The sequence below is a fragment of the Diceros bicornis genome, chromosome 11, assembly GCF_020826845.1.
Source record: "Diceros bicornis minor isolate mBicDic1 chromosome 11, mDicBic1.mat.cur, whole genome shotgun sequence".
NCBI classification, from domain to species: Eukaryota; Metazoa; Chordata; class Mammalia; order Perissodactyla; family Rhinocerotidae; genus Diceros; species Diceros bicornis.
Window position 1 is genome coordinate 329,334 of NC_080750.1, and position 26,942 is coordinate 356,275.

The following is a 26,942-nucleotide window of genomic DNA, read 5'->3' on the forward strand; positions in this document are numbered from 1 at the left end:
GAACTTATTGTTGTGAGGTTTAATTGTAAACCAAACAACTGTAAATGGTTATTAAATATTATATCATTGTTGACAGAAGTGAATATTTCAGGTATTGACACACAGCCTAGTTAAAATTATTTAAGTTTACATTAAAAACTACTCAAGGAAGGTAAAATAGGAGAACATGGATAAGATTTGGAAATGGACGTTGGTCTTAGGAGAGGGAAGTGATAGTAATTTTTGTAGAGATTTACTGTATCAGACAAGAAGTGGAAAACATTGAAATAAATTCTAGCAAGAATCTTGTCAGCCTAAAAGCTGCACTGAAAGCTCATGAACAAGGAGGAAAGAATACAAGAAGAACAAAGACTGATCTGTTTCCAGATAAGAGATTCCATAGAGAAAGGTAGAAGATCATGTCAGTGTTAAATAAAAAGAGCTAACAGTGGTTTATACCATTAAGAACGGATTTTACACAGATAATTGAAGGAGATGAGATGTGCTATGTGTTACATGGACAATAAAATGAGATATTTAGTTTACTGAAGTAATTTGCTTTCTTAAAATTTATGTATTGAGTATACATTGTAGAAAAAGCTAAAAAGTGTCAGAATGCTGATATTATGAATTATTTCCCCTCCTTTTTAAATCTGTTTTACTGACATTATCTATAACGCACTTTAATGCTGTAAAAGGAGGTAGAACGGCATGGATTACTTCCTTAACTTTGGTGTCATCTTGGGACCCAAACCAGATTCCTCTACTGACTCGACACATGTCTTAAGCAAGTTAAACTCTCTGAGCCTTGGTCACATCATCACTTAGACATACAATAAAACCTCAGAGGCTATGAGGCCACTAAATGGGATAATATATGTGACTGAGAGTGCTTAGGCATATGGTCTTATTATAATCAAAAATAACTAACTAAATAAAGAAACATTGAGCATCTGAAGGAAAATATCTCTAGAGTATGTAACCCTTATGGCCACTAGGTTCTGAATAAACAAAGCAACAGAGGTCCATGGTAGCTTATTATTAGTTTTTTTGTGTGTGAGGAAGATCAGCACTGAGCTAACATCCATGCTAATCTTCCTCTTTTTGCTGAGGAAGACCAGCTCTGAGCTAACATCTATTGCCAATCCTCCTCCTTTTTTTCCCAAAGCCCCAGTAGATAGTTGTATGTCATAGTTGCACATCCTTCTAGTTCCTGTATGTGGGACGTGGCCTCAGCATGGCCGGAGAAGCGGTGCGTAAGTGCGCGCCCGGGATCCGAACCCGGGCTGCCAGTAGCAGAGCGTGTGCACTTAACCGATAAGCCACGGGACCGGCCCCCATGGTAGCTTATTTATTATGAATTTAAATGAGTTGATTTGTATCTTCAGTTGAAGCATTTGAAAAATAGCCACGTGGTTTCCAGAGTTCATTGTCTTAGGGTTTAGGTTAGTTGTATTTGTTCTATTTTTGAACCACAGATTTCCCCAACTCCAGTTAGCTCTTTTTCCAACAAATGGGGTCTCTCAAAATAGAAGCTGGAGAAAGTGTATAAATGTGAGTCAATACCAGTCAACCCATCACCATGCTGAGTACACACTGCAAAGGCATCTCCTGCTGACAAAGGGTGGAAGCTACTGGACTACACACTGTTGACACAAGTGCATGACGATGACGCAAAATTGCATGGGAACAGAAGAAGAGAGGTGGAACCTTCCAGAAGGTGGAACCCACTCTCTTCCTTGCAAGATAGAAACAGCTGTATGACTTTCAGTCAGCAACTCGTCTTCTTCAAAGGGAATTTTATTAACCTGTTACTAACTGGTAACCTCTAGTAAAGAGGAACAATACTATCAAAAGATTTTTCTGCATTGGTTGAAAACCTTCTTTTAACTAAATTAGAAATAATAACAAGTAGAAATAATGAAACAAATATAAATAGAAGCTGGCAGTTCTGGCAAAAGGATTTTTCTCTGTTCCTCTGAGTTGGGCTTCAGAGGCGGGGGTGTGGAGCCTTGGAGGAAGGAGCAGGAGAGGGGAGCAGAGGACTCTGTGCTCAGGATCCCCACAGTCACAGTCCTTGTGTCACTCGGAGGGTGTGACAGAATGTTCTTCTCATGAGAACGTCGAAGGCGAGTACAGAATAGATTGACATGGACGTGTGCTTGTAGATGACAGAAGTGTGGTTACAGCACCAGTTGTCATCTTCCTCAGTGTGAAGAAGTGTTCCCTCTGCTGGAACACACCTCCAGTCACATACGGACCACTTCTACCTTGCTGGATTCTCCTAAAATGAATTTATCATCTTCACCCCAAATAGGTGGATTTTCTCACAGGCTTCATAATTCTTGTCAATAGTGTCATAATTTTCTCAGCAATTGAGTCTTTCAATAGATTTTTTTTTTTTTTTTGGTGAGGAAGATTTACCCTGAGCTAACATCTGTTGCCAATCTTACCCTTTTTCTCCTTTTATGTGGGCCACTGCCACAATATGGCCACTGACAAGTGGTGTAGGTCTGTGCCTGGGAACCAAACCTGGGCCACCGAAGAGTAGCATGCCCAACTTAATCACTAGGCCACTGGGGCTGTCTCCTCAATAGAATTTTTTCATTTACTCTCCCTCAGTCTTCACGTCTAATAAATCACCAAACTCTGAGGATTATTTTAAGTTTTTCACATTGATTTCCCTTTTTATTTCACTTTTACCTTCTTTAGCTTCAACTTCCTTGCTTATGTATCTCTAAAGTAAGATAAACCTTTTCTATCTATCCCAGAGCATTATTGTGCGTGTAAAATAAAATAATATACAGACTGTGAGCTATAAAAGGTTATAGAATTGGGAAATTTTTTTTGTCGTAGATTCTGAGCTAGTTTAACACTCCGTCATTGCCTCCATGTCTCACTATCTTGTGCACTGTGGCTGTGCATATAAATATATTATGCATATTTATGTATATTTCATATGTATTCATGTCTTCATATTTATACGAGTTGTGGACACAGAACTACACCTACAAACAACACGACATTGTACCATGAGTCGATACTCTAGGTATTAACGTTTCCTGGGATTTTCCTTCCTGTTTCCTGTCCCACTAGTACTCCTATGAAACACTTGCCCAAGCATGCATCAAAGAACATGTTTTTTCTTTCCCCAACTAGACAAGGCTCAGGTAGAAAAAGGAGGTGAAGGGGCGGCTGAGACTGGAGAGAGAGTGTAGGGATTGAAGTCTTAAACTGGAAGATGAACAAGTTTATCTTTGAGTGGAGGGGCTCCATGCTCAAGTGGCCTTCAGTGTGGGTCTTCCCATCCCTACCCCTGCACAATACGCCATCTGCAGACAATAGTACCACATGGTGACTGTGGTGACTTCCTGGGGTCAAAGGCACGAGGGAAAACTTAGCCTCTAACCAAAATCAACTGCACAGAACCCATTAGAAAATTTGCTATGAGGAGTTTATCAGGTTTAAATAGGGTCACTTGTGCACAATGCCCGTACACGTTAGATGCTGAATAAATATCTGATGGGTCTCAGTCGTGGGTACTTACAGTTGGAAGAGAACCTAGAGGTGATGTAGTTCAATCTTCTCATCTTACAAAAAAGAAATGAGTCCAGAGAAAAGTGGTGATTCACACAAGGTGACGCTGAAGTATAACACCAGGTCTACAGCAGCTGACCCAAGTCCCAGTTCTCCTCCTGTGTCACAGCACTTGTCGTCTCTTTTGTTTTACATCATGACATCTACCGCTCTCCTCCTAGTTTTCTCTCTCACTCTCTCAGGCACACACAAACATCGTGCTCATTTGGTTTCACAAATCCAGGTTTTCTCCAACTAACTATAAGAAACAATTACATTTATATCTGTCTACTGATATTTGGCAATGGCAATTATTATTTTTAATAATAATTACTAAAAATATCATTATACAATTACATACTTATATATTATAATAAAAATTATAATATGTAAGTATAATAATTATTTGGCAATGTAGTTATTGTGGAATTGTTTTAGTTGCAGCAAAACCTTTAATTAATATCAGCTTGCTTTAGGATGTTATATTAACTAAGGAGAATTTATTAAGGAGGGGTTCTGCACAGTTTTTATTCAGTATGTATTTAAAAGAGCTTTAGAATATTAAAAAAAAAACTCATGTGAACTAAAAACAAAAAAATACTATACATTGAGCTGATTTTCAATTTTCAATGATGAAAAACAGATTTTAGTGCACATTTTTGTACATCAAACAGATGCCTCCTCATTTTGATAATTGCATGCAGTTCCAGTTTACTGATGAACTGTTTTCCAAGAATTAATTTTTAAGTTGACTACTGTTACTGGGAAATAATTTTTCCTTAAAAACAATGTTATATATTTTGATTAATTTAACCTACGAAAGCCTTTAACTCAGAACACATCAATAAAAAATACAATAATACAATTCGATGTACTATTGATAATTAAACAAATAGAAAAATAAGTAAAGAATTACTTTATCCTATTTACTTTCTCCCCTTGAGCAAAGTACAGAAATGATCAGTACAATATGGAGATTAAGAACACATTCTCTGGAACCAGACTTTCTGGGTTCAAAACCTGACTGCTATTCAATAGACTACACAGTCACTTAGCCCATCTAACGACTGTTTCTTCATCTGTAAGATGAAAACAACAGTAGTGCCTTCCTCATGTGTCATTGTCAGAGCTCAATGGGCTGACCTATTTAAAGCATTCACATCGAGTGTCAGGCACATAGCAAGCACAATAGATGCCGGTTTATGTTTACAGAGCTGTCAAAGCATTGCTCTTTTTATTAGTGACTATAATTAGGCTTATGTTTGACTCATGGATAGACAAAAGCAAGTGCAGATTGAAATTGTATATTTATGAGCATTAGGTGCCAGATACTTTAACACATACATTATCTTGATTAGCCTTCATCAAAAAATTTCCACGCAGCCTCTGTGGAAAACAGTATGGAGATTCCTCAAAGAATTAAAAATAGAGATACCCTATGATCCAGCCATCCCACTACTGGGAATCTATCCAACGAACCTGAAATCAACAATACAAAGAGGCTTATCCACCCCTATGTTCATTGCAGCATTATTCACTATAGCCAAGAAGTGGAAGCAACCTAAGTGCCCCTCAACTGATGATTGGATCAAGAAGATGTGGTATATATATACAATGGAATACTACTCAGCCATAAAAAAAGACAAAATCATCCCATTTGCAACAACATGGATGGGCCTGGAGGGTATTATGTTAAGTGAAGTAAGCCAGACAGAGAAAGACAAACACTGTATGATCTCACTCATATGTGGAATATAAACCAACACATGGACAGAGAAAACTGTATTGTGGTTACCAGGGGCAATGGGGGTGGGGGGTGGGCACAAGAGGTGAAGTGAGACATATATATGGTGATGGATAAACAAAAATGTACAACCCAAAATTTCACAATGTTAAAAACTATTAAAACATCAATAAAACAAAAAAGAAAAAAGAAAAAAAATTTCCAGAAAAGAAATAGTATTTCAGTCTTTTATAAATGAGAAAATGGAGGGTGAGAGATTAAGAGTCAGGAACCAGTAATGGGCTGTCCAGGAATCAAACCAGGCTGTCTGACTCCACGGTTCATGTGTTTTTCCCATTAACACTGCACGGATATGTGGTGTTTGTGTCAGGTATGCTGTCAGAAATGCGAGGAAACCATGATGGTCCTTTTCTTGCAAAGAGGGTCTTTACTTATGGCTCAAGAAGCTGAGCAAAAATAAGCATATATGTGACACAATATGGTTGAAATACACACAACGTATGATAAGAATCAAGACTAGAGAACAAATATTACAAATACCAGAATCCTATGAGCAAAAGGTTAAAGTAAATGAACTTTTACTTTTTACTTTTTTAAAGTAAAGTTAACTTTTGTAAGAACTCAGTGGTAGAATTTCTAATTTTCTCCAATTCTTACTATATTATCACAACAAATGAGAGTAAACTCTGGCTGTGTAATTACTACTTGGTTTATTGTTCTTAGGGCTTTCTAAAACAGCATTGATAAAAAATATAGTAGCCACATGTGGTTATTTACATTTAAATTTATGTAATAAAATAAATTAAATTTCGTTTCTTAGTTGCAGCAACTGTACTTCGCGTGTTCATTCAATGACTACCTGTGGCTAATGGCTACACACTGGACAGCCCAGGCATGGAACATTCCATCATTGCAGACGTTTCTGCTGGACAACACTGTTCTAGAGTAAGTCAGGATGTATAATGGAACGACCAGGCAGGAAATTCTAGTGGGCAAGAGATTGATTAAGGGAAGCTGCCAGTTCTTTGCAGTTCAACGTAGCGGGAAGAACAGTCATCACATAGATATTGTGATAATTAAATAATATATATGTGGAATTTATTTACAAAATATGACTCACTATAAAATATAGGTCAACATTATGTTTAAAAAGCTAAATAGCCAGTTTTATACCTCTTTACTTTCTACCACTTGATGCTTTCTGATCTCAATCCCGGCAAATAGATTCACAGTAAATGCCTAAAGCAATGTGCCATTTACTGAGAACAGCTTCACGTACTGGGCATTGTTTGAAGCACTTAACATGTATCACTTCATTTAACCTCTATACAACCTCATGAGTATGTATTATTATTATTTTCATTTCGTTTTATAGGGATTGTAACCCCTCTGAGGCTCACACAGGTCATATTGCCCAAGCATGTACCAGACTCGGCATTTGAACTTGGCTGACTAAGAGTCTCGGTCCCCAGCCACACTTGTGTAAGAGCAGCACAGAAGAAGCCATTCGTCTACCCACTCGCCAGCCCATCCACACCTCCGTCACTAAAGGTTTATCATCGTCCAATCCTCCCACAGTTAATGCATATAAGCTAATTCCATCAACAAGAATAATTTTTAACTAGACAAAATGATTTTATAAATTTTATATGTAAAAATAAGCAAGAAAAGCTAAGAAAATTCTGGGAAAAAAAGAACCAATAGAAGTGGAGAGTGGCCCGTGCATATTAAATACATTACAAGCTTCCTTACTGAACCAGTGTGGTGACGAAGCATGAACAGCCAGATGGAACAGAACAGAAAGCCGAGTGAGTCTCAGACACACTGAGAATGTAGAGCATGATGACCATGAGATTTAAGTTAGTGCCAGAAGAGAGGGTTACTCAGTAAATGAGGGTGGGTACAGCAAGGAAGCACCTAGAAAATAAAGCTGATGTCTCATCCCACAACTTATACAAATGAACTTCAGACGGATCTAAGTTTTAAATAACAAACACATTGTGGAGCCGCTGGAACAGTCTGATTCAATCTAATCTATCCATATAGGGATTTTATAAAACATGCAATAATTGATACTGTTCACGTGTGTGTGTCCTGAAGTATTGAGAATTGTGGGATGGACGTCCAGTTCCATTCTCGTGCATGTGGCTGTCCAGTTTTCCCAACGCCATTTACTGAAGAGACGGTCTTCTCCCCGTTGTATAATCTTGGTTCCTTTGTTATAAATTAATCGACCATATATGGTCTCTCTGTTCTGTTGCATCGATTGATGTGTCTGTTTTTATGCTAAAACCACACTGCTTTGATTACTATAACTTTGTAATATAGTTTGAAATCAAGAAGAGTGATGCCTCCAGCTTTGTTCTTCTTTCTCAAGATTGTTTTGGCTATTCGGTTTTTTTTGTGGTTCCATACAAATTTTAGGATCATTTGTTCTATTTCTGTGAAAAGTGCTATTGGAATTTTGATAGGAATTGCACTGAATCTGCACATTGCTTTGGGTAATATGGACTTTTTTTATTGATTTTTAATAGTTTTTAACATTGTGAAATTTTGGGTTGTACATTTTTGTTTGTCCATCACCATATATATGTCTCACTTCACCTCTTGTGCCCACCCCCACCCCCATTGCCCCTGGTAACCACAATACAGTTTTCTCTGTCCATGTGTTGGTTTATATTCCACATATGAGTGAGATCATACAGTGTTTGTCTTTCTCTGTCTGGCTTACTTCACTTAACATAATACCCTCCAGGCCCATCCATGTTGTTGCAAATGGGATGATTTTGTCCTTTTTTATGGCTGAGTAGTATTCCATTGTATATATATACCACATTTTCTTAATCCAATCATCAGTTGAGGGGCACTTAGGTTGCTTCCACTTATTGGCTATAGTGAATAATGCTGCAATGAACATAGGGGTGGATAAGCCTCTTTTTATTGTTGATTTCAGGTTCGTTGGATAGATTCCCAGTAGTGGGAGAGCTGAATCATAGGGCATCTCTATTTTTAATTCTTTGAGAAATTTCAATACCGTTTTCCATAGAGGCTGCACCAATTTGCATTCCCACCAGCTGTGGATGAGGGTGCCTGTTTCTCCACATCCTCTCTAACACTTGTTGTTTTTTGTCTTGGTGATTACAGCCATTCTAACGGGCATGAGGTGATATCTTAGTGTTGTTTTGATTTGCATTTCTCTGATTAGTGATGTTGAACACCTTTTCATGTGCCTATTGGCCATCTGTATATCTTCTTTGGAGAAGTGTCTGTTCATTTCCTCTGCCCATTTTTTGATCGGGTTGTTTTTTGTTGTTCAGTTGTGTGAGTTCTTTATATATCATGGAGATCAACCCCTTGTCAGATGTATGTTTTGCAAATATTCTCTCCCAGCTGGTGGGTTGTCTGTTCATCTTGATTCTGGTTTCATTTGTCTTGTAGAAGCTCTTTACTCTGATAAAGTCCCACTTGTTTATTTTTTCTTTAGTTTCCCTAGTCTGGGTAGGCATGTCATCCAAAAAGATTCCTTTATGACCAATGTCAAATAGTGTGTTGCCTATATTTTCTTCTATGAGTTTTATAGCTTCAGGTCTCACCTTCAGGTCTTTGATCCATTTTGAGTTAATTTTTGTGAATGGCGATAGCAGATGGTCCACTTTCATTCTTTTTCATGTGGCTGTGCAGTTTTCCCAACACCATTTATTGAAGAGACTTTCCTTTCCGCATTGTATGTTCTTAGCTCCTTTGTTGAAAATTAGCTGTCCATATATGTGTGGTTTTATTTCTGGGCTTTCAATTCTGTTCCATTGATCTGTGTGTCTGTTTTTGTACCAGTACCATGCTGTTTTGATTACTATTGCTTTGTAGTATGTTTTGAAGTCAGGGATTGTGATGCCTCCTGCTTTGTTCTTTTTTCGTAGGATTGCTTTAGCTATTCGGGGTCTTTTGTTGCCCCATATGAATGTTAGTATTCTTTTTTCTGTTTCCCTGAAGAATGTCATTGGGATTCTGATTGGGATTGCATTGAATCTGTAGATTGCTTCAGGTAATATAGACATTTTACCTATGTTTATTCTTCCAATCCATGTGCATGGGATGTCTTTCCATTTCTTTATGTCATCATCGATTTCCTTCAATAATGTCTTCTAGTTTTCATTGTATAGGTCTTTCACCTCCTTGGTAAGATTTATTCCTAGATATTTTATTCTTTTTGATGCAATTGTAAATGGTATTATCTTTTTGAGGTCTCTTTCTGTTAGTTTGTTATTAGTGTACAGAAATGCAATGATTTTTGTAGATTGATTTTGTACCCTGCGACTTTGCTGTAGTTGATGATTATTTCTAATAGTTTTCCAATGGATTCTTTAGGGTTTTCTATATATAAAATCATGTCATCTGCAAATAGTGAGAGTTTCACTTCTTCGTTACCTATTTGGATTCCTTTTATTCCTTTTTCTTGCTTAATTGCTCTGGCCAAAACCTCCAGTACTATGTTGAATAGGAATGGTGAGAGTGGGCAGCCCTGCCTTGTTCCTGTTCTCAGAGGAATGGCTTTCAGTCTTTCCCCATTGAGTATGATGTTGGCTGTGGGTTTGTCATAGTAGCCTTTATTATGTTGAGGTACTTTCCTTCTATTCCCATTTTGTCGAGAGTTTTTATCATAAATGGATGTTGTATCTTGTCAAATGTCTTCTCTGCATCTATTGAGATGACCATGTGGTTTTTATTCTTTGTTTTGTTGATGTGGTGTATCACGTTGATTGATTTGCGGATTTGGAACCATCCCTGCATCCCTGGTATAAATCCCACTTTATCATTGTGTATGATCTTTTTAATGTATTGCTGTATTCGGTTTGCCAATATTTGGTTGAGGATTTTTGCATCTATGTTCATCAGCAATATTGGTCTATAATTTTCCTTCTTTGTATTGTCTTTGTCTGGTTTTGGTATCAGGGTGATGTTGGCCTCATAGAATGATTCAGGAAGTGTTCCATCTTCCTCTATATTTTGGAATAGTTAGAGGAGGATGGGTATTAAATCTTCTTTGAATGTTTGGTAAAATTCACCAGAGAAGCCATCTGGTCCTGGACTTTTATTTTTTGGGAGGTTTTTGATTACTATTTTAATCTCTTTACTTGTGACTGGTCTATTCAGATTCTCCATTTCTTCTTGGTTCAGCTTTGGGAGGTTGTATGAGTCTAAGAATTTATCTATTTCTTTTAGATTGTCCAATTTGTTGGCATATAATTTCTCATAGTATTCTCTTATAATCCTCTGTATTTCCATGTTATCCGTTGTAATTTCTCCCCTTTCATTTCTAATTTTATTTACTTGAGTCTTTTCTCTTTTTTTCTTAGTAAGCCTGGCTAAGGGTTTGTCGATTTTGTCTGTCTTCTCAAAGAACCAACTCTTTGTTTCATTAATCCTTTCTACTGTTTTTTTGGTCTCAATTTCATTTATTTCTGCTCTGATTTTTATTGTTTCTCTCCTTCTGCTGAATTTGGGCTTTGTTTGTTCTTCTTTTTCTAGTTCTGTTAGTTGTAATTTGAGGTTGCTTATTTGGGCTTTTTCTTGTTTGTTCAGGTAGGCTTGTATCGCTATGAGTTTCCCTCTCAGCACCGCTTTTGCTGCATCCCATATGGTTTGGTATGGCATATTTTCATTTTCATTTGTTTCCAGATAGTTTTTGATTTCTCTTTTAATTTCATCAATGATCCACTGGTTGTTCAGTAGCATGTTGTTTAATCTCCACATTTTTTTCACTCTCCAATTTTTTTTTTTTTTGTGGTTGATTTCCAGTTTCATAGCATTATGGTCTGAAAAGATGCTTGTTATGATTTCAATCTTCTTAAATTTATTGAGGCTTGCTTTGTTTCCCAACATATGGTCTATCCTTGAGAATGTTCCATGTGCTCTTGAGAAGAATGTGTAGTCAGCTGTTTTTGGATGGAGTGCTCTGTATATGTCTACTAGGTCCATCTCGTCCAGTTTTTCATTAATTCTACCATTTCTTTATTGACTTTTTGTCTGGATGATCTATCCATTGATGTAAGTGGGGTATTAAGATCCCCTACTATTATTGTGTTGTTGTTAATGTCTCCTTTTAGGTTTGTTAATAGTTGCTTTATGTACATTGGTGCTCCTATGTTGGGTGCATATATATTTATAAGTGATAAGTCTTCTTGGTGGAGTGTCCCTTTTATCATTATATATTTCCCTTCTTTGTCTCTCTTAACCTGTTTTATCTTGAAGTCTACTTTGTCTGATATGAGTATGGCAACACCTGCTTTCTTTTGTTTGCCATTAGCTTGGAGTATTGTCTTCCGTCATTTCACTCTGAGCCTGTGCTTGTCTTTAGAGCTGAGATGTGTTTCCTGGAGGCAGCAAATTGTTGGGTCTTGCTTTTTAATCCATCCTGCCACTCTGTATCTTTTGATTGAAGAGTTCAATCCATTTACATTTATGGTAATTATTGATATATGAGGGCTTAATGTTGCTGTTTTGTCACTTATTTTCCGGTTCTTTTGCATTTCCTTTGTTTCTTGTCCCATTTGTTTCAGACTGCCAATTCACTTTGGTTGTTCTGTCTTACGACTCTTCTAGTTTTCTCTTTGTTTATCATATGTGATTTTGTTTTGATTATTTGTTTAGTGGTTACCTTGAGGTTTGTATAAAAAATCTTGTGTATGAGATAGTCCATTATCTGATGGCCTCCTATTTCCTCATACTAAGTCAATTCAATCACTTTCCTCTTCTCCTTCTAAGTCGTTCTTGTTATACCTTATTCTATCTTTTGTTGTGGCTGTGTGTTTACAGTGATGAGGTTAAGTTTATTTTTGGTGAATTCCTTCCTTCGATCTTTGATTTTGGTATTTAAGTGGCTGCTAACCTATTCCAGTAAAGATATACTATTTTTCTGAGTTTGTCTACCTATTTTTCTCCTTGCTCCAAGCTTTGTATTCCCTTTCTCTTCTTTTTTCAGGCCTGAGGTCCTTCTTGAGTATTTCTTGTGGTGGGCGTCTCGTGGCCATGAAGCCCCTTAGCTTTTGTTTATCTGGGAAAGTTACTATTTCTCCATCATATTTGAAGGATATTTTTGCTGGATAGAGTATTCTTGGCTGAAAGTTTTTGTCTTTCAGTATTTGGAATATATCATTCCAGTCTCTCCTAGCCTGTAAAGTTTCTGTTGAGAAATCTGCTGAGAGCCTGATGGGAGTTCCTTTGTACGCTATTTTTTGTTTTTGTCTAGCTGCCCTTAATATTGTTTCTTTGTCATTGACTTTGGCCAGCCTTACCACTAGATGTCATGGAGTGGGCCTTTGCCTGTTGACATATTTAGGTGATCTGTTGGCTTAGCTTACTGGTATTTCCTGCTCCTTCCCCAGATTTGGGAAATTCTCAGCTATTATTTCCTTCAATAGACTCTCTGTTCCTCTTTCCCTCTCTTCTCCCTCAGGAATACCTATAATTCTTATGTTACCTTTCCTAATAGAGTCAGATACTTCTCGGAGACTTTCTTCATTTCCTTTTAGTCTTAGTTCTCTCTCCTCTTCCATCTGGAGCATATCTGTATTCCTGTCCTCTATAATGCTAATTCTTTCCTCCATATTGTCAGCTCTGTTCTTTAAAGATTCCAGATTCTCCTTTATCTTTTCCATTGTGTTCTTCATCTCCATCAGCACTGATTGGTTTTTCTTTATGATTTCAATCTCTTTTGTGAAGAAACTCCTAATCTCATTGAATTGTTTCTCTGTGTTGTCTCGTATTTCATTGAGTTTTTTTATGATAGCTATTTTGAAATATCTGTCATTTAGGTTATGGATTTCTGTGTCTTCAGGGTTGGTTTCTGGGTGCTTGTCATTTTCTTTCTGGTCTGGTGATTTCATGTGCCTTTGCACTGTGGTTCCTATATTGGCTTTGTTATTCCTTATCCTGGAAATATCTGGTTGCAATTTCCACCCGCCGCCACTGTGTGGGGGCAAAGGGCTGTGTAATCTGAGCCCCCTGTGCTCTGCCCCAGCTGTTCGCTGTGATCTTCTGGTCGCTTGGTCTGGTCTGCTCGGCTGAGCTGCAGGGTCTGGCTTGCAGGGAGGGGGAGGCTCTCTCTTTTGCCCGCTGGGTCCCTGGTGTGGGGGGCTTCTCGTTCACCCCTCATTACCCGCTCTCCTGGGGTGCTCAGATGTTGATGGTACTCTGTAGCAGTTCTGAGTCCTCTGTGTGGGAGTTTCCCACTGGCTGAGAGAGCCCGAAGAGCTACGATTTCCCCAAAGAGGGCCGCCCCTCCCCCCTCTCTGGGAGCCGCGTGGACCAGGATCACTGACCTGATGGGGAGGGAGAGGAGTTCTCCATACCTCTCCCCACTTCCTCCGGGGCCCAGCACGTTCCACTCTCAGATGTGCAGCAGTGTGGATCTTTCCGACCTTGCTTTTCACTGTCTAGGATTTCGTTGTTGGTCCATGACTGTTCCTTTCGTTGTATCTTATCAGGGGAAGAGTTTACAGGAAAGCTCACTCCGCCATGATGCTGATGTCACTAATATGGACATTTTAACAATGTTAATTCTTCCAATCCATGAGCACAGAATATATTTCCATTTATGTGCATCTTCAATATTTTTCATCAACATCTTATAGTTTTCAGTGTGCAGATCTTTTACCTCCTTCGTTAAATTTATTCTTAGGTTTTTTATTCCATTGATACAATTGTAAATGAGATTGTTTTCTTAATTTCTGTTTCTGATAGTTTCTTATCAGTGTACAGAAATGCAATAGATTTCTGTATATTGATTTTGTAGCACTTGTTATAGATTTCATATGCTAAGCTTAATTTTCCTGCAAGAAATCCATGATGCCTGAACCTGGTCCCAACCTCCCCTGCACCTATAATTGCAGAATGAGAAATATTAATGGAGAGTCCATAGAGAAATCTTCTCAAGCAATTGCCCAGCACTCAAGGGCTGCAGGTACTTCCTCCTAAGGTGCTATATTTTCTTACCTTTGTAAAAAGGAATAAACACTTCCACTTCTCAAGTACTACTGGCAAACCACAAAGAAAGATGTAGAAACTTTTTTAGGCTTCTCAGAATGATTCCTACCCACTGGCACCCATAGAGAGCAGGGAGAAGATTGAATCAAAGGGCCTAAAGAAAGAGGCATTTGCAGTTAATGCCCCACTCTGGCGGAGGAGGCAGTCCTGATGGCGGGGGGTAGCTTGGGTGGGGTAGAAGTTAGCTGAGGGGAACACACAGCTATTGGTTTTCTTTAAGCTTCACTGTTTCAATTAGAAGTATGTTATGGTAATATTATTCATATTGATCAGAAATTTGAGATGTTTTTTACTGTGTTTTGATTTTAGTTCTTTTCCTTTAAGACAATAGTTTCTAAGGACCCAACTGGATAACTTTTCATTGTATCCTGATGGATTAAAATATTTATATAATTTCAGAAATATAAAAAGCAGGTGTGTTCTAGTGGTCTTCATTGATTCATTAGCCAAATCACAAACTTTTCTCAAAATATCTAAATGAAAAATAATCATGAATTTATATACAAAATTGCTTACAATACTTATCTTTTTTTTTTTGAGGAGATATTTAGTGATACATAACAGAAACTTAAAAAGATATTTTATGGTTCTTGACTTTCATTTTCCTAGAAAATCCACTAACAAAATGTGGGTTTTTTTGATTGGATGATAATATACATTTTTAAAAGAAAGTAGAATACATGAGAATGTATTTTTTTAAAATATGGAGACATTTTTAAAGGGATCTATGGTTTATGATTAATAACATGAATAATAACACTATTATGACAAATTATTAGGGAAAGACATGGAAATAAGCAGAACTGTGTCATGGAGGCATAGACACACAGACAGGTGAGTCACACTGCATTACATACAAGCTTGTACATCTACATAATGTACAGATATTTGAAGTTTAAGTCATATGGATAATATCAAGGTTTTTTATTGGGACAAACTAAGTGCAGTACACAAAGAGAAAGAAATTGGTTATGGGGAAACAGTCAGACAGAAAAATTCTAGTTTTTTCACAAAGCCAGCATTTCAGCGGTTCTCAATTACTCTGAACATTCACCACTGCGGACATTACACAGTGAGCTCTCTTTTAGAAAAACATGTACATATCATGGTACTTTATGTGCTATAGGTGTGTAGATAAAGGAAGACAAGTGTTCAGAAAAAATTCAGATTAATAGCACAAAATGTGATGTAAATATTAAAACACAGAGAAGGAAATGTGCTATCAAATTCTTGATTCACCTTGTTTTAATGAATATTCTCCAAGACAATATCAGTTATGCTCTAATATTAGAATATTAGTTTTTGGCTAATTCTGAAAATTTGAAAATAACTCTGTCTTCCCCCATGGTTAAGCTGTTGTTGTTACTTTGGTTAAATGTAATCACAGGAAATTTGCCATTTATATTTTTTGTGAAATTAATGCATAGATAAAAACAAGCAACTTTAGGCCACTTGGAAACTGATTTTATCCTTAATTTTATTTATCTTCACTAGAAATCTTGATAAGATCTACAGCAACATTAAATACAAATTCTCAGTTAATTTCTTCTTCGTGCCCTGGAGTGGATTCTGACTCCTAGCACCCCTGTGGACAGCAGAGCTCAACCCTGTCAGCTCTTTCTGCGCCATCCTCTCCCCTTCCAGAGCTGTAACAGACAATGCTCCACTGTTATTCATAGGATTTTCATGGCCAAATTTTTGGGAAGTGGGTGGCCAGAGCCTTCATAGTCTGAGTCTGGAAGCTCCACTGAAACCTGTCCATCACAGGAGACCCTGCTGGTATTTGAAATCCCAGTGGCACAGCTTTTAGCATCACAGCAACATGCAGATGCCACAGTATGACCACCAAAGGGTGGTGTGGTTCCCTGACTGGGAAACAAAGCCTGGGCTGCAGCGGTGAGAGTGGGGAACCCTAACCACTAAACCACCAGGGCTGTCTTTTGATTAAATAAAGAGGTAAAATGAGAGTCAGATATCAATGTCTGGACATGAGCTCTGCATTCAATTTTAGGTTCTCCATATCGAAAAAGGTAGAAAGTGGCACTAGAATAAGGAATATCAGCACGAGTTGAGTGTCTACTATGTAAAAGGCATGGTGCCAAGTGTTAGAACAGTAGCATTTTAATTCCAAAAAGTCCTTCTTCAAATCTCCACCATTTTCAGTAAACAAACACTAAGAGAGTTAAAGAGATGCATCTCAGATCACACCTGGACAGGTCAAGAATTAGAATTAGGACCCTTGACACCCAGACCCCGCTCTCTAGTCAGGGTGGGATCAAGACCTCACAGTGTGAACAGCCCACTGTGCACGGGGTACTGTGCTCTTGGCCTTCCCAGTTCCTAATTCAGTCGTCTGATATTCTGCCTCTATCTACAGATATTTATCATGGCCACAGAATTGGTATTTTTGTAATTGATTGATTTTGAACAAGCTAGTGCTGAGGACAGAGCCCTGAGTACACCCCCAGAACCCTCCAGTTAGACCGACACCATTCTCTTCTCAGCACACGTGAAGTGTCCATGTTCAACCAGCAGTAATACAATTTGCAACTAGTTCAGTTTTCTTTACCTGATTTATAAAGATATCACAAGACTGCAAATGATTTTTCTGATATCAGACAGACTTTGTCTATGACATTTCCACAATAGGCACTTTTAATAAACGACCTCGATGAATGAATTGAAGTTGATATAACTATTCTCATTGTTTTCATTTTCTATCTAGCCACCATTTCTTTTTCTTATAGATGAATTTAATAATTATAATCATTTAAATATTAGCTATGTTTTATGTCTAACTCACGTATCTACTAATTAGTAAGATTTATTTTCTTCCCATCTTGCTAACCACTGGCCTTCTAGCATTTATATTCTAGGTAGTTATCCCAAGACACCAACAGACTCACACAAATACTTTGGGATATATTTTGTTATTGCCAAGAATCTTAATATCATTTATAAGAGAAGGTCACTACCTTTTTTTTCACCCAAATTGCCAAGAAAGTAGTGTTAATTTATGAGAATACTATGTGAGAAAGATGGATGGCAAATCTTCTGTTTCCAAAATGAATGAGTTCAAGCTGTAGCCATGTGGATTTAGTTACAGACAAGCTCGAATGAGCAATACAATGGCCTACGAGACAGGATCTATGCTTTCCTTACTTCTAGATAGTTAAGGAAACAGGATGATATTGGCAAGACTGAAAAAAATAGAGAGCATATTTGATTTCTTTAACCCCAAATCTTAAATCTGAGATGTTAGCCCTCTGCTCATGTCCTCCTCACACTGCATTTGATTTTAATCCAGAAGAGCAGGAAGGCAGGCGGTTCATGAAGTTTTAGGTTCTGATCAGATCTATCATTCTGGAACAGAGTTTTTAAACTGAAAATGTATTTTAAATTAGCTTGTGAGTTGAGCACTAGAATTTAAAATCTGACTTTTCATATGCCAACATTTGGTATATTAAATAGAGAGGTAAGATTTCAAATTTTGTTTTATAATTGTTGTGACATACATGGTATTTCAGTCAAGGTTTAATAGGTAGCGAAAATCTGTGACTTACCTACAAATAAGTAGAATAAACCAGACAAGGATCAGTTTCTTTTCCTGGACACTAAATTATTCTCACACTGGAATGTAAGCATTCATATAACAAGCTCAGAAAACAGAATAATGTTAAAAAAGCATCCTCTTAAAAATTCATAAAAATATTTGAATTTAAATTTTCTGTTTGAATATTATAACAATGTACTGAATAGTACACATTTCCTGAAGGAGAGCTTTGGCAAGAATATTAACCAATTACCCCCCAAAAATAGAACTCAGTTACCAAGGCTTTGGGGATTAGTGATATTAATAGGTATTTTATATTTTATTACTATCTGAAGACACTCTACGTAAAGTGCAGGGATTCTTAAGTTAGCCACTTTGTTACGTTAAACAGACGTTATCATTTCAATATACATGTTTAAATAGACTTATGTTTAAAGTCAGTGAGTAGAAAATATACAGGATTTTCAAACCCAGAAAATTTATTATAATTTAAGGATAACTTTGGTTGTGTTATGAGGTATACAAAGTGCTTTGAAATTGTAAAATACATTACATAAGAAAGAGTTTATTAATGTGCTTGCTAACATTTTTTTGAAAGACTACTTCTATATATGTGACTCAAATGTTGGACGATCCTACAGATTGCCTCCTAGAGCTTAGTAAACTGCTTGGAGCCATAGAATTTTAGTACTGATTTTCAGGTTTTATGCTCTCATTTTAACGACGAGGAAATATTTCTAGAGGTATTAACTTATTTCTCAGGACTAATATGTAGTCTTTTTACCTGGTGCCAGCCAGAACCACAGGTATTATTTTCAGACTATGTATACACTTGGGCAGAACATGCAAAGATTGAGTGGAGTGATTAATCCTAAATTATCTGAAAGCTTCATGTTAGTTTAATTTCTAGACATGCTGGGTGCTGTGTAACTTCGAAACATAATTTATTTGTACTGGCTGTTCTTCAACGAATTTAACCTACAGAACTTGAAATTGAGCACAATTCCTAAAGATTGTGGGAGAAAGAGAATTGGAAGCAATGCTTCCCAATAGCTGCAAAGATCTCAGCAATCTGACTAAAATTTCTTAAGCTTTTATTTATTCTGGTCCATGTGTCTTTGGGGGCTCAATCAACATTCACTATTCTTTTATTACCAGGAGGCTGGTTCAAAGATGTTTATGGAGTTGTTTTTCCCAACAGTCGTGATGAATTTGCACTATTGTAACCAACACTGTCTTATTTCATCTCTCAGGTCCCACCTGTAGTACTAAAGATGCGTTCTCCAGGAGACAGCATATAATTAAATCGCCCATCAAGGGTCAGATTTATATCTTTGATCTAAGTAGTCATATTAATATATGAAAATACCATAATCATTAGAAATAACTGTATTCTAAACCATATCAGACAATATTTTAATTTTAGACAAAAGGAAAGAAATTAAAAGAAGACCTAAGTATATTTTGAAATTTTAAATTTTTGGACAAAATGAGTGTCACTTCTGAGATATTGATGGTCATTTCAGTAAACGACCGTGAAAGAAATCCAAGCACAAGGTGATTTATTCTGAGAAGTCCATGGCATGAATGCCATTTTGTATTATTTCAAGCCAGAACACAATCTGAGAGAAAGACATACAGACTATATCTTTTAAATGTCTTACTCTTTTGAAATATTGCAGAAGGGTCACACTCTCATTTGAATTGATAATTATACTTTGAAATTGTAGCATAGTAAAATCAAAAGGGAATATTTATGCCTTATTCTCATCAGTTATATACGGGCAAAAGCAAAAATGTTCCCTTCTGCTTCTGTTCCTTCTGAGACTCAAGTCAAAAATAAAAAGGAATGCTCAGGGGACTGGCTTGGTGGCGTAGTGGTTAAGTTTCTGTGCTCCGTTTCAGCCACCCAGGGATCATGGGTTCGCATCCCGGTGCAGACCTACACACCGCTCATCAAGCCATGCTGTGGAGGCATCCCACATACAAAATATAGGAAGACTGGCACAGATGTTATCCCAGGGACAATTTTCCTTAAGCAAAAAGAGGAGGATTGGCAACAGATGTTAGCTCAGGGCGAATCTTCCTCACAAAAAATAAAGGAACACTCAGATTCAATTTTCACTTCTCAATAGAAAAACATTCCATGTTTCTGAAGAAAAAATAACTACAAACTACAACTACTGGATTTATTTTAATTTGTTTAGGAGGGAACAGGAAAAAAACTTTTAAAAATGCTAAACCAAGAAGAAATAAAAGACAAGAAACCAGTGGGTCCTGCAAAGACAGAAATTATTCTGTAATACGTAGAACATCATGTCAGTTATCTAATGTGATGATGCCTAAAACACAGCTCTGAGAAGATATTCCCCAAAAGAGTATCTTGCAACATGAGCAAGATATTAGAAAATGAGAGTTGAAATTACAAAAGAGAAAGAGAAACTGTTCATATAAAACGATGTTACTGAAGTTCTCTGAACTTTAGAATTTTTTTTAGGTGCTAAAGGCATAGTTTGGTTGTTTGTGTACTTCATTTTAAGGTAAGTTTTTCTGAATGGGAAATAAAATGAAATTATATATATTATAGGCTGAAATAAGTAAATTGATGTGAAAAAGGTCATGCTTACTTTCTGCTTTCAAATACTAGAGATCATGATAAAATGTTAACCAAACATATCCTGTTTTACCATGATTTGCCAATAACAGAAAAAAAAATGTTAGTATTAAAATGAAATCAATTTTCTACATTAGATTTTTAAAATTTGGTTGATCTTTGTTAAGTGAGTGTTTGTAGATATGTGGTTTTAAAATTGTTGAGTGTTTTTTAAGGGAAGTGCCCACAGAGTTGGTAGTAGTTCTACATAAATAAGTGAACCATAAATGGAATGAATAACAATTGGCATAATCAGCATGACTCTCTTGTCCTTGGAAAAACCTCTCTGGTTTGCATTAGTTGCACATCCGCTGGAGAGAGGAAGATGGAATAGATGACTCTAAGATTCCTTTTTTTCTTTTTTTTTTTTTTTTGGTGAGGAAGATCAGTACTGAACTAACATCGGATGCCAATCCTCCTCTTTTTGCTGAGGAAGATTGGCCCTGGGCTAATATCCGTGCCCATCTTCCTCTACTTTATATGGGACACTGCCACAGCATGGCTTGATCAGTAGTGTCTCATTCCGCACCCAGGATCTGAACCCATGAACCCCGGGCCACTGAAGTGGAGTGTGAGCACTTAACGGCTACCCCACCAGGCCGGCCCCTAAGATTCCTTTTAACTCCACAAATTTATTTAAAAAAACCTTAGTCATTGAGTCATATAATGGTAGTCAGAAGAAAATCTTAATGAAAAAAATAATCCTAGTAAAATGTCAACATAATAACTTTTAGAGGTCTTCTTTAATTGGAATTGTTCAAAATAGGTCTTCTCATGTCACCCAACAAGTTGTAGAAGAATATTAATGCAGCTCTCTTCTCTGAATCGGACTTAAGGATGGCTGTGTAGAAACCAGACAGGGAGAGAGGAGGAGAAGGCGTGTGGATATTAGGACATTACAGCACCTATGAGAATGAGAGAGATTCCTGGGAAAGAGGGATAAAGGAAGTTTCTGGAAGGTTATAGAGTACATCAAAGGCATTCTGTTCAGTAGAGGACAGAGATACCTAGAGCTGCAGAAATACAGTCAACTGGGATTCCACTTACAGTGAAATTTTAGAATTTTCAGGTGGAGTAATTGAAAATATTCTGAAAAAGGTAATAAAAAGCCCTGCTGTGGGGAAGTGACTATTCTGTCACAGACTGGTACTGCACATGGACAGCGGCTTATGGAAGACAAAAGCAAGTAAAAGAAAAGATTGACGAAAGGAGAGAAAGAGGAGAAAAAAATAGTAGTAAAGCAACAGATCCTGTGCTATTAAAATGCCATAACTGGTTTCTCCCTCTGCACTGCGCTGTAGTCAACAGAAACGCGAGGTAATTCCGCGGACAGTACCTTCCTCTTCGCCTTTAGCTGCTCGTGGTACTTGTCACAGGTGTCTCCCGGGACCTCCCCACCCCACAGCGTGAGTCCCACCAGGGTGTACGTGACCCCCATGACGAGCAGTGGGAAGCAGTACACCAGCACGATGACGATGACATGGTACCTGCAAGAAATGAGAAGAGCATGTTGGCTCGTAATCTGGGGGACTTTGAATTTATTCCATTTTAAGTCATAACTGAAAATGCAAACATTACTTCCACATTTTCTCTAAGTCATCATTTCACAAATCCATCAAAATATGCTACTGTCACTGCAGTCGTCCGAATGCTCCCAGTCAATCTTTGTCAGTCTTTGCCTCACATCTGAAAACCACAGCTGAGCCTCAGTGCTCAGTGAAACTACACATGTCCCCTGCCCAGAAGTTCAGGATGATGCCTGTCCTCTGCGTGTGGCTGTGGCGTGAACCCAATCAAGAGGGTCATCAGAGGAAAAGAGGTGGGACAGAATAAACCAACCAACTGACAGGCATGTTCTTCTTAAGGAAGACTCTATGCATCCCTGTAACATCAGTCGTATTTGAAATAAATTGGTTTTCATCCAAATGGAAAAAAAATGTAGCTAGATACTCTGAGCCACATTGGACCCACAAGCTATTTGTCTGTGATTTAAAAAAATCAGGTAAAGATGTTTACAAACATTTTTCCAAAGTCATAGCATATTTGGTTGCATTATTAATTTAGTAAATAACATACAAAAGTGTTAGTGACACCAAAGTCATGATACTATAAATTGTTAAACTAAATTCTAGGATTTCATGGCTTTCGATCAAATTATAAGGATGCAGTTAGGGAGGAACAGGACAGCAACCAATAATGTAACAGCCAGACTGGAATTTGTATAAGCTTCGTGCAGCTCCCACTGTCTGAGGGAGGCTGGAAGGTAATTGAAGAGGTTGGTGTGCTAGTCTCCTCACACCTGTGTCTTTTATAAACCGAGTCTTAAGCCTCCTCACCTTCCTGGTTCCTGATCAAATGAGGAAGCAATTCAGTCAACAAAAAATTTAATTTTATTATTATAACTAATTTTATTTTGTTATCATCCAACTAAGATTTATTAATAAAGGATGGAATGCAGTTCTCAGTTTAATTACTGCTGCCTGCTTTTCCTTCAGTAAATACTTCCTAACATTTTTCTTTAAAAATCTGGACTCTGGGTAAGGCAGAGTTTGATAAAATGGCTGCTTTAAAAGATGACCATTATGTTTGCATCATTTTTTATTTTTAAAGGGAAAAATAGGTCACTAAATAAGATTTTCACTGAAATAAAATTTAAATGACCAGAATAAAAAACAAAATGCAAATAATTGCACAATTAGGATTTTTTTCTTTTGCTTTTCTTAGAGTGGGTCCAAAATATGAAATACCAAATTCTATCATATACCCAGCGTCCTATTTCCTTTCCAACATAGTGTTTAAGTTTTTTCAATGCTAAAACAACAGAACACGACCAAGAACCCACCAGGACTCCCCTCCCGTCAGTCAGGCTTCCTCCAAGAGCCATCAGCACCTCGGGGCCTCTGGCCTCCCTCCTTGGTCATTTCTCATCAACAACAACCCGCTTCACTCTGTGCACTGCTTCCGTCTCCAGGGGTCTCCTCACCTCCTCCAGGAAGCACTCCAGAGTGCCCCACAGAGAAGTCATCACATTTTCCCAGTTGGAAACCTGTGTGACTTATACAGACTTATCAACCACATCACACTGTCTTACAGCATTTTCACATCTCCTTCCCCAATAGCGTGAGCCCTTGAGGGAAACGTCTGTGTCTTATTTGCTTAGTTGTTGCTCCCAGCCTACAGTTCAGTGTTCAATACGTTGAACTGAAAATCATGATGGAGAATGAACTCACGTGAAGTGTTGTTTGGGACCCTCTGGCCACTGCACGTAGCAGAGCGTGCGGCCGGGCATCACTTTGGTTTTGGAGTAAAGACACTGGGGGAAGGCGAGCAGAAACGCGAGAATCCAGATACCGCCTACGACGATCTTGGTGGCCTTGGCAGACAGTCGGGGTTTCAAGGGATCGATGATGGCCATATACCTGTATCAAAACAAACAAACCACCTTGTCAGCTCTCCATTTAGTGGGATTTAAAACGGAGTTTCAAAGGGCTGTCAATGGCCAGGGTTGTCTCTCTTCTGGTAAACGAGCTGACAGGATTTTGCTCATGTAGAGGCAGCACAGAAGAGAATCATGGCATAGTCTTAGAAATCAGGCAGACCGAGGTTCAGATCCTACTCTGCCACTTATCTAACCTTTTGAACCTCAGCTTCATTATTTTTAAAATAGAAATAAGAACACCCACCTTTTAGAGGTGAAGTCAAGATCAACAGAAACACCGTAAGTGAAAGGTGCTGATTATTCAGCGCTGTGCCTGGCCCATCATCAGAATTCATAAATGTCTGCTAAATGGAACTGCAAAGGTGTGTAACAAGTGCTTAAAAATACGAGTTCTGTACCCTAACACTTCCATTTTTAGAAGAAAATTCTGGAGAACTAATATGGATTATACCTACGTGATTGACAAAGATGAGGAACCCCTCTGAAGGATATTGTCAACATATCCATTTAACAGCAACAAGAGACAAGTTCAGGATTCAGATAAGTATGAATAAATCAAGTGTGATTAAGGCTTTGCCTTCCTGTTACCTCCAAAATTGAATTCATGCTGCATCATGAAAATCTTCTTAGTGTCTATGTTAACTATGTGTAACATAGTTATTGCAGAAAGACATATTTGAGGCTCTAAAAAAATCACACTTACATATGATTTTTAGAATGCAACTTTTTGGGAAATTGGAAACTCTCTGAATATGGTAACAGATGTCAAGCTTTATTCACCTGGGAAAATAGTAACAATATGTCTGGGAGAATCAATTTCCAATTTTAAATTGGATAATATGGCTATTTGCCAAATTCTGGCGAATATTCAGAGTAGAAAATAACATAATTATATTTTTGCATATCTATCAATAAAACATATTATTTAGATTGTTTTATTTTTACTGTTGGACATTTTGTACTTTTCAAATATATTCTGATTTATACAAAATTTTGAAAGGTAATGCCTTCATCAGAGAATGAGTATTACTTAAGGCAAAAACATTTTAACCTTCAGTATAAATATTTCAAAATAAGGATAACTCATTAATTTGCTTACTGCTCTTTGCTTTTATAACTGTTAGGCAGAATTCAATTTTCAGTAGTTATATTGGAACTTATCTATGTGCTATCTGTAATATTAACTTTAGTCATAATTTACTTACAGGAAATATCCTTAATTTATTATGTATGACAGCTAATAGGTAAAAGTGAACGTTAGATATAAAAACATCATAAAAAACAATATTTTGGCTTAGGAAAATAAAGTAAATCATACAAAGAAAATGAAATGCACATGTCTGAAGCTGAAAACAGTTTAAACTTCACCGTCATGCTTATGTTGATGAAGATAATAATAGCAACACATTAAATTGTTAACCATGACCAGGCAACTTATTATATACATTATATATATTTAAGATCCGGAATAATCCAATCAATCAAATAATATTATTATCTCTATCTTATAGAAAAGAAAACTGATGCTTAAAGAAATTAAGTAAATTGATCAAAATGACCCAGATGGTAAGAGCTGGACTAAACCAGTTCTGCCCATCTTCAGAGTCACATAGATACAGATTACGGCTTTGAATAGAACGATTCATGTAAGGGACTGTGGGAAAGGTAGACGCCTTCCAAAGAATCAGAAGTCGCATTTTGCCTCCGAACCCAAAAGTGTTTACGTGCAAAATTAAAGTCAAACATACAGAGGCTTTGAATGTAGCTCCCACCGCCGCTGTCATAACTTACAGAGCATTTCTCTCATTACATTGTTTTGTGGGTGTTAACAGAGTCAACACTGGACTTATCACTAATTTTGTTGTACTGAACTGGACCTCCTCAACTCTGTCATAATCTTTTGCTTTTTGACTTGCCCTGGAAATTTATGACTGCAATTTGAGTGTTTAGACAGTTGATTTTCTGAGACTAAAAAGAGAAGTTGAGTGACATGAGCAGGATTAGAGTGTGGTACAGCTACTGCAGCACGGATAACTCAAAATAAACTGAAAATTTCCTATTGATTTTTTTGGCCAATTAGTCTAATATTAGAGAAATTATTTCCTCACAGGTAGAATATTGTTTTACTTGAATTATATGGAAACAATCAATTTATGTTCTCACTAACACTTTAGTGAATGTAGAAATTTTGAAACCAAGCTGACATTTCTGCCATTTCTGGTCTGATTTATTATTCATTCATTCAGCCAAATATTTATTGAATGCCCTCTGTGGTGTTCCAGACACTGTAGTGATGCAACAGTGAGGAAAAATGGTCTTCGCGAGCTCACAGTGCGGTGAAGTAGATAGATACTGATCAGATAAGCTCACCCATAAATGTAAAGTTACAAATACAAGTGTTACAAAGGCAAGGTATATGGCCATGTGAATGCATTTACTGGGAAAACATATTTAGATTGTGCATCAGTCTTCCTTAAGAAAACTTATTCTGGGTTGAAACTTGGCAGGGTGGCTGGGCAAGGTGGCAGAAGGTGAGGGCTACAAAGGAGATTTCTGGGGAACAAATACCATGTGAAAAGCTCCTGTGTTAACAGTAGGTTTCTATGGGTTGAATTTGTCCCTCTAAAAGAGATATGTTGAAGTCCTAACCCCCACTATCACAGAATGCGATGTTTTTTGGAAATAGAGTCTTTATACAGATAATCAAGTTAAAATGAGGTTATTAGGGTGGGCCCTAATCCAATGTGACTGGTATAAAAGAGAAATTTGGAAACAGAGAGAAACACATGGGGAGCTCAAGTGAAGACGGAGGACAGAGGGATGCATCTACAAGCCAAGGAACGTCAAAGACTGCCAGCAAATCCCCAGGAGCCACAAAGAGGCAAGGAAGGACTTCCCGACAGGTTTCCAAGGGAACAGGGCCCTGCCAACATTTATGATTTCCAGCTTCCAGAAT

General features: G+C 37.4%; 1 protein-coding gene across 1 annotated transcript in view; it reads right to left on the reverse strand.

Annotated features, from left to right (window-relative positions):
* The window catches only part of TACR3 (tachykinin receptor 3), a 75,780-nt gene that overhangs the window by 22,098 nt on the left and 26,740 nt on the right, over positions 1-26,942 (reverse strand). Inside the window, exons 2-3 of the mRNA XM_058549836.1 lie at positions 23,778-23,966; positions 21,884-22,034 (exon numbers count right to left, since the gene is read on the reverse strand). Of these exons, the coding sequence (XP_058405819.1) occupies positions 21,884-22,034; positions 23,778-23,966 (340 nt within the window). The remainder of the gene's footprint in view (positions 1-21,883; positions 22,035-23,777; positions 23,967-26,942) is intronic.